We start from the raw sequence: 9,444 nt of genomic DNA on the forward strand, positions 1-9,444 counted from the left end.
TGTATTAATTTCTCATTGATCTTTGCGACATTTTGTATTTGTTTTTATTTTGATTTCTCAGCATCTCTCCATCTCTTTCATTTCATTTTCTTTTCATTGAAGTGCATCTTGGTGTTGTGTTCTGCCACTCTTTCTAGGACTATACCAGTGATTCTGTGTATTTAGCGTAATATCTACAAAATGTATGTAGTGTACTGACCCAAATTCAATACGACCCTGATTATAAGTTGAAACCTTTCCTCACTCCAGTATTCCATAACCATAGTAGTCATCAGGATTAGTTTTCCTAAAAGCAGCACCGCTGTTGTGTTTTGATGACTTGAAAAAGTCTCTCTGCCTGAAAATAGTTCTCAGAGAAATTTTTATTTTATGCAGCGAATTACGAGTTCTTTGGTTTATGAACGGCGACGATAGTGTCAGCCTCATAACTAGAACATTATAAGGGACGTGTTTCAACCAAAAATTCAAATTGGAAAATGAGGGGACTTTCATAATGGTTTGTTGCTATGTAAAATGTGGCTGAATTTTAGCAAAATGGCCAAACACTGAAATTAAATGGTATGGTCCTTAAAGATGCTTTTGTATACACAGCTCTGTTGTAAAAGAAAATGTTGCTCCCAGTGTGTTTACCCTGTATACAAAAGTATGCCAAATCTACTCAGGTTTAATGGTTTCCTTTCTAGCCGACTCAACGGGCACCCACTCCCTCTACACCACTTACAAGGATTATGAGATCATGTTCCATGTGTCCACCCTGCTGCCCTACACGCCCAACAACAAACAACAGGTAAGGTCATTGAACAGAAATTGTTAGATGAAAGTACACGATACTTACATAAAGCACATATCAGTTTCCTTTTACAAAAGAATGAAGAAAGAGTGTTAAGACTCTAACCCAAGATGGAATTGAGCAACATTTTTATTTGCTCTTTGGATTGTGAATAATGGACTGTCTTTGTGGACAGTGTGACTGCAGGGGGCAATTTTTCCAGGTATACCGGTTCACCCTCTGACCTAGCATGTGTAAGGTCAGTGATTTGCCCCAAGATGTATTGTTTGTTTACATCATATATATTAGCCTGGGTTCTGTTGATTTTCAGCTTTGAGAGGGCTCTTCATATGTATAAACATTGATTACTCAGGCCCAGATTGTATAAAAACTTATTTTTTTAGGGTAGGATAACTGCTTTCATATTTTGTGGGTAAAGAACTCATCTGATGCCAATAACATTTCACTCTCTTTATACAGCTAAGTTGGTAATAAAATTGTCAAGTTAATGCACTAAGAACTATTTTTCTATGATATTTGACTATTAACAGCATATCACATGAGCTACTGTGGTGTGGATGTGGTCAGCAAGTGCAGAAAGCCCTAATAATGTCCCTTTCGACTCACCAAGGCACACCACGCTGTGTAGGCTGTTTCACGGGTTTTGAAAGTGTTTCCATTTGGAACAACATGGTTACAAGAACCATATAATCAGAATCAGGTTCCTGGAACCTGCTTTAGTCCCTGCTCGGGAGGTGATACTAAAATCTTGGTTTATTGGGTGACTTGGCGAAACTTTTATAAATATGCGCTGTCAGAGGACTACAGCACAAAGCAGCCAGCGAAAAGCAAACTGCACAAACAAATGGCAAAACTGCAATTTGCACAAATGGGTGCAAGTATTTGGGGAGAATAGAGTGTCTAGCTTTAATACCTTGTGTGCACAGTTTATTAAAACAACATAATGGTAACGTGGGAGCAATGTCGCTGTCCCAGGGCAACAAGCAGGACGTGATGGGAAAATGGTTTCCTCTCAGTGGTTATACCAATGCAGCAGTGGCCGGAGGAGACAGCTTTTCTCCCACAGGCAGAATGGGGGAAAGCCACCTATTGCTCACGGGAGAAAAGCACTGAAAAAAGTGTCGCTGGCTGTGATCATCTTCCAAAAAAAGGCCCAATAGTTAAATAGCATGATGCTTCATGACTGTGTAGATGTAACAACAGTCATTTAGCGGGATCTCAACTTGGTTGTTTACAACACTGATCTATAATAAAAAAAATATATTACAGATCAGTGGTTAGAAAAGACTATTTAACAAGATACATTGGTTTTAGGAGAACAGGACATCCAGTGCACAACCAAAAAGTGGGGAAAAATGAAGTCTACAAAACGAGTAAGACTGGAGCACCTCCTACTCTTCACGGCTGGTTCTCCAAGTAATGGAAAAGGAAACAAAAGAAAGAACCTGAATTTCAAGGTCCCAGGTCAAGGAAAGTTTCAGATTTACTCTTGGCAATCGTAAAAGGCCAAAAGATGGGCTTATGGGGATGGGCGGAGTAATTGTGTGTCCTGACCATGGTACCTCATGCTTTCAGAGCCTCTGGTTGCTTCATGCCTAACCCCAGTTTCTCTTGTCTGTTTGTGATTTCCCAGTTACTGCGGAAGCGGCACATAGGGAATGATATCGTGACCATCGTTTTCCAGGAACCTGGGGCACTGCCTTTCACCCCCAAGAACATTCGCTCCCATTTCCAGCATGTCTTTGTGGTGGTGCGCACACACAACCCCTGCTCGGACAATACCTCTTACAGGTGAGAGTCACTATTACCATATACACATCTATCATAGCATGTAGCTACACACACACACACACACACACACATACGCACACAACACACCAACTGAGGAATTTGAGGACACAGGCATATATATATAATTGGTCATATTTTGAGAAAAGTTAGATGGAGTTTTGACCAACAGAATATTTTCCCTGTGGCCACTTTGTGATTCACAATGCTTTTACCCATTTAGTCATTTCCTATCATTGCTGAAACAGCATTGCTTCTCTCTGTTCCCTCAAAAAGTTGCTCATCTGTCATTGCCTTTAGAATTACCTCATTCCAAGCCTCATGCGTGTTTCTTTTTAGCGATGGGTGTTCAGAGCCCTCTCAGGACTGCTCACAATTTATTACCACGTTGCCGGAGATGTGTCAGATAAAATACAATGACCCAGCCGAGAGTCATTGTAAAGAAAAAAATGAACACTCTGCCTTTCTTCCTAAGCTTCCTCCAAAAAATGTTTAGTTATGAAGGACTTCTCATTCACTGTTTATGTCTGCGTCTGTTCTGTTATCTACTCTCTATTTCTGTCATTCACTCTTATCTTCCTCTCTCTCACTCTCACTTATTCTGCTGCTAATGGGTATTTTAATTGCTGTCGGAGCACATTGTGTGTGAGGTCTTAATTGTCCCCCATGGGACTACTTTGTTGAGCAATAACACATACACACACACACACACACACACACACATTCTCACACACACACACACACACACACACACACACATACACACAAATGGAGAGTACTGCCAAGTGGATCATCATTACAGCACATGCATGTATACATACACAAACAGAACCACGTGTGACCCTCAATTTATGTGTGCACACATACACAAATGGAGGGTCCTGCCAAGTGCATCATCATTACAGCTTGGATGGAGTGGGTCTGGCACAGAATCTACTATTCCTTTTCTCTAAGCCCCAATGCCTTGATGTGATCTAACAACTGAACTCCCTGTCTTGGGTTTGTGTCTGGATCCTCCAGGGCGTCCGCAGGCCCCTAAAAAGTCTGAAATGTCTTAAATTAAATTTCATCAGCATTAGGCCTTAAAAGGCATTAAATAGTCTTAAATTTGAATTAATGAGCTATAGATTTCCACATAAACATTTTATCAGATTTAATTTAATCATCATTTACCTTCTTGTTGTCAAAATTAGTCAGGCTCTTCTGCATGTAAGTTAACATTTCTCATGTGCATCTGTAGAGAGAATTACACAAAAATCCTTGGACTTACTTGCTCCAAGTTCTGTATAAAAACAACAAAAACAAACAAAAACAAAATCCAGGTTAGATGTATTCCAGCACCAGCTGGTTTCTAAGCTAAAAGAGTCTGTTATCTTTACATTTACCGGTAATGCTTATTTTAACCCTTTGATGCATGAATTATGAAAGCCTGAGTCAAGATTTTTTTCTTATGTGATTTTTACTCTTCTTAGAGCATGAACCCTTTTGTGAGTCTCCATACTTCTTTAAGGATGCAGGACTGGTATTACCATGTCATGATACTAGTATTAATATGATAATATTCATGGGGGGAGCAGCAGAGAGCATTCTAACAGCTGATATGCAATTCCACCATAGAAACCATTGCATTCAGGAGAAAATGACTCGCCAGCTGTCCACTGTAGTGACCGCTATGCGCCAAAGGGTTAATAATAAAACAATGACTTTCCCTGAAATTACTCTTAATTTTGGATAAGATTTGTCTTGAGAAGGTCTTAAAAAGCATTAAAGCATTAATGATACCTTTAATCTGATAGCTGTAGACATCCTGTCCTCTGTCCTGTCCTTTTTGGGATTTGGTCTTTTCAGCTGAGTCAAACACTGTATTGTTAATCTGCTGATGGAACAGGTTGACTGCACTGTTGAAACATTACTGTTTGATGAGACCCACTGCATCAGATTGACATTTGAAAGCAGTGTCCCTTTCTTCTAAATTGAATGACTTTTCTATGCAATATTGGGCTATCTGCAGTTCCTTTATAGTCTGAAAAAGTCTTTAATATATTATTTAAAGTTAAGACTTGTGAAAATTCCAAAGTGAACTAAATACAGTTTGAAAAAAGATCTTATCTTTGTCACATAATGATCACATTCTTTGAACTTTATGTTCAGTCTTAGAAGTATACAGAGAATTATTCATTTTACAATCTGGATTTGTTGTATCTGGTTTACTAAACAAAGATGGACTTAAAGTCCTTCAACAATTATTGTGCAATTCGCTTTCCCTTTATCCTGTCCCTTTACAGTTTCATAACTTACACTAGCTGCATTTAGTCAAACTGAACTGGGCTGGCTTTTCTTCTAGATTGGACTTTTTAATGGAGTATGTACTTGGCTTTGAAACTGACTGACCTTCAAATGCATTATTCCTTCTTCTCCTACCCTTTGTATTTCATAAATATTTACTTGCTGTGCTGTTATACTTTAAGTAAATCACTTTCAGAACATACTTAATATCTATATGTGTTCTTAGATTTCAGTTGTGCTTACCAGCAATGCCAGCAATCTCCATCTGTGTTTTCAAGACTAACCTTAGACTTGGTGACTTACATTGTTTTGTTTTTGTTGTATATATTTTTTTAAAAGCACAGGTGCTTTGTTGAAGTCAGAAAATTGTGTTTGTATAGTTGTTTAGATCTTAAATGCATTTTATTATTAGTGTGTGTGTGTGTGTGTGTGTGTGTGTGTGTGTGTGTGTGTGTGTATGTGTGTATGTGTGTATGTGTGTGTGTGTGTGTGTGTGTGTGTGTGTGTGTGTGTGTGAGTGTGCATGTGAGTGTGAGTGTGAGTGTATTTGTGCCTGTTGGTAGTTAGCCTGACGTCTCCTGTGGTTTTTATTGGCCACTCTAGCAGTAATGCTATTAGATTGAGGCCGGCACTCAGCACTGATATTATCTTTAATTGAACATAATTGCCTGTTAATCCTAACTCCTTGGGAAACCTGTCTCATAAAGTCTTCATGGCTGCTGTCCAGTCCTTGAAATGGCTTGAACTATTGGGCTACGAGAGGTGCTATATACTTGTTTTTCTTAAAGGAATACATCGGCAGTGTGCAGTTGTCAGTAGACACTTGTTGCACGGTGAAAAAAGACAATGAAGCACCATTAAAAACCCAAGGCAATTCAAAATGCTTTACATAGATTTAAGAAGACATAAACACAAGATTGAAAAGCCACATTCTCTCTCTCTCTCTCTCTCTCTCTCTCTCTCTCTCTATGTATGTATATGTATATTTATATATCAGAGAGAGAAAATGTCTGAAAAGGTAACACACACGTGTATGTATATATGTATGTATGTATGTATACATACGTACATACATATATAAGCCAAATGCAATGCAAAACGAGTCATACAGAAATTAACAATTGAATGAATTAAGAATCATGCAGAGCCAAACTCTTTACGGATGCTCCTCCTGATTACTAATAAAAAACGACTATATGTCAGAACATCAAGGTAACTCTTAATAATGCCACAGATATAATCAACAACATGTGATTTTACCATGGCGTGGCAGAAAAGTATTTACAGGCTGTTACCTGTTAATGATGATATACTTCTGAGGACTTGTAGTTGTCACAAGTGAAATGAAAGCTGTTATACACACGCACACACACACACACACACACACCTCTTTACTGCCTACTCCATAGGTATTGACATGTTCTTTTCTTGCCCTGGCTCAGTGGGCAGCAGGCCGTGGATGCTGGGAGAGCGGAGCTGCCCACACATCGGATATTTATAAGACCACAAATCACTGAAGCCACAGGAATGTGTTCTTTCATTTCGACTGCCAAGCCTCCTGCCACGAGGGTCACACAGCAGCCATGCAGCTCAGCAATCCCTACTGCACTGCATTCTCCTTTCTCTTTTTCTTTCTATTTCTTGTTGTTTGTTTGTATGTATGTATGTATATATGTGTGTGTGTGTGTGTGTGTGTATCTTTCTTTGTCTCTCAGCATCTGCACTTAATCTTTCTTTCTCACTTGCTTTGTTTTCTCATTCAGTTTCTTTGTTACTTGTTCTGTCTTGTTTGCTCTCTGAATCCACCGCCTGTACCTTTCTCCCCTTCTCTTCTCCCTGTCCTCTGAGTCACAGGTGTTTGGTTGACTGATTCTAGGGTGTTGGAGATCAGCGCAAGTGCTTTTAGAGCCCTGATGTAATATATTGAGTGATGTTTTGAGTGATGGTGAAGAATAAAAATAAAAGGTCACATTTTATATTAATCATCTGTTCAGCTGTTGAACCACTTGAGCTATTCCCCTCAGAAAAATTCTTGTATGATTCATTTATCAGCTATGCACATGCAGGTGAATATTTTTCATGACTCTGATTCTTCTTTGTGAATAGTTTGTTTAACTGAAAAAAGATTTTTTTCAGAGTGGTTTCTTAGTTGGATTCAGTGACAGTAACATATTGTTGAAACCAGGTTAATGATAAGTAGGAGGCATGTCAAAAGCTAATGAAAGAATAATCCAAGTTATTTTCATCTGGACTTTATTTTCCTATTGTTTGTCATCTTGCAAATTGTTTTTGATCAAAATTTTGTCATTTCACTGTAGAGCAATACAGTGCAAGCAGGCAGTCTAACAGTCAAACCCAAAAGCACCCAAAACATCATTTTTCAGCACAGTAACACTCACTTTGCAATGAGGTCAGTCTATGGCTAGTTTTCCAATTATCCATGGTCTGAAACTTATGCTGTAGTAAATCTGCTCATTCGAAAAGTGCAAGCAAGTTAGCAAAGTAAAACATGGAGTACTCTGATGTTGCATTTACGCCATATCAGGTTGTCTGTGCAGTACAAATAGTAACATAGAAAGTATGAAAAACCTCCCACATCCTCCTAATGGTAATTACAAATACAGTATGTTGATTTTTTTTTGTGGGCTCAGTTATCTTCCAGTTGGTTTTGCAGTTTGAAAAGTATGTCAGCAGAAGGAATAAACACTTCTGAGAATCCATCAATATCAGCGGTCCAAGAAAATAAAAATCAAACATATGTTATATTGACACTAATGCAATCTTCTGTACACAGAAAATGCTAGCTAAATCTGGTGCAGTTTGTTTATAATCGACTTAAATGCATCATTATGAATTAATTTTGGATGTTATCAATCTAATAATTTTAGAACTTGAATGCTTTCAAGATGAACTAACCAAATCACATTTTTTGACTTCTTTTGATATGATGTGAAAACATCAGAAAACTGGCAACCAATAAAGTAAACAAGGAAGCGTATGAACAATGCCAAAAAGTATCAACTGACATCTTGTGTGATCATTGTTTAATCAAAGCTATTTTAAGACATGCAACTGCAGTGAGAGTGTTACTGTGCTGAATGAATGTCTTTTGATTGCTTTTTGGATTTAAATGTTTGAATTTCTATCAATCTAGTCAGATGTTATTGGAAAAGTCTAAACTACAGGTGCATGGTAAAATAATAGCTGCAGTTTTGACTGAAATCAGCTGACATGATGGCAAAAACTGGAAAAATAAGGCCTAGGTAGAAAATAACTGGAAGGATCCTTCAAGACCATAAACATTAAAATGAAACTTGACACAAACTCAGTTTTATACTACACGACCACAATAGCTGCAGGGACACTTATTTTTGCATGTTCATATGCCAAACCACCCACTCACCACCATACGTGAAAATGTGCATGCGTACACATACACATACACATACACACGCTACTTCCTGTCATTGCTTTCATGTGGAGAATTCCGCTACTTCCAGTTTCTTTGTCTGACCTTTGTAATGCACGACGAAAGTTCATGTGTCACTCTGAGAAATGTAAACAAAAATTGTTGGCAGCTGGAGACATCCTCGGCGCTCTGTTAACAGCTTTGTAACGTCACAGTCTGTGAGTTAACTCTCCAAGGTAATCTCAACCGCAGAAATGTTTTTTCTTCTTTTTGGCTGTCTCCCACAAATAAGGAAATGTGAGAAATGTGGTGCCAACAATTTGACGGTTAGTTGAACACCACGCTTGTGTCCAGTGATGACAGCGTGTTGCCAAGATATGTTTAGAAATATGTGGGCAACTTATTGACTTTAGTTGCTTATTAGACAAAGCTATTAAGCCCTCTAATAATCAACATTTTTGTGCTCATGTGTGTTGGCAAGGAAGTGTGTGGGGTGAGAAGTTTGACCTACTGTGCTGTCAGCTGTCAGGACTTACCTGAGAGTGTGTGAAACCAGGACCGCTGACTTTTGTAGAGACGTTACAGCACAGTCAGTCAAAAACAAGGCCACCGAGAAGCACAATAGGTGCTCTGTTTGAGCTAACTGCTGTAGACTGAGACAGAGAAGGTTGTAAGTCTACCAGTTCCTCATTGCAGGAAATGTTTTTTCCCTCTCAGTCTCCCTTGCATTTGTGTTTCCTAACCACACACACACACACACACACACACGTACATCCACATAAGCACACACTTTTCTCCTTTTTTTCTTTTGACCTCCTACAACAACTCCCATTTCTGCTATCCTTCCAATACCTCGTCCTTCCAAAGTCTCCCACACATGCATCTTTTTCTCAGAAATATTTTCCTCCTCACTCACTCCACTGTTTTTCTGAGATTTTGGGCAGAAGAATTGGAATAGCAGCCTTCCTCTCCTTCTCTCCTTTCCCTCCTCACCGTGGCCATCAAGCTGAGTTCCTAACATACCAGACAAGGCAAACAGCCTCAGATGGCCATACCAGGGACTTAATGAAAGGAAAAAGGAGATGAGGAGAGGGAGGGAAAGAGGGAGGTATAGGCCATGGTGTAATTTAGTTTAATCTTAGAAGGAAGCAGTACCAAGCAGATAGCCCCC

The 9,444-nt window shown here is 38.9% G+C and overlaps 1 protein-coding gene across 2 annotated transcripts in view; it reads left to right on the forward strand.

Moving 5' to 3' along the window:
- sipa1l1 (signal-induced proliferation-associated 1 like 1) overlaps positions 1-9,444 on the forward strand; it is a 108,951-nt gene that overhangs the window by 73,641 nt on the left and 25,866 nt on the right. For both annotated transcript variants that reach the window (XM_030047167.1, XM_030047168.1), the window contains exons 9-10: positions 684-787; positions 2,424-2,581. In XM_030047167.1, coding sequence (XP_029903027.1) covers positions 684-787; positions 2,424-2,581 — 262 coding nt within the window. The remainder of the gene's footprint in view (positions 1-683; positions 788-2,423; positions 2,582-9,444) is intronic.

Source organism: Myripristis murdjan, chromosome 24 (assembly GCF_902150065.1).
Source record: "Myripristis murdjan chromosome 24, fMyrMur1.1, whole genome shotgun sequence".
NCBI lineage: Eukaryota > Metazoa > Chordata > Actinopteri > Holocentriformes > Holocentridae > Myripristis > Myripristis murdjan.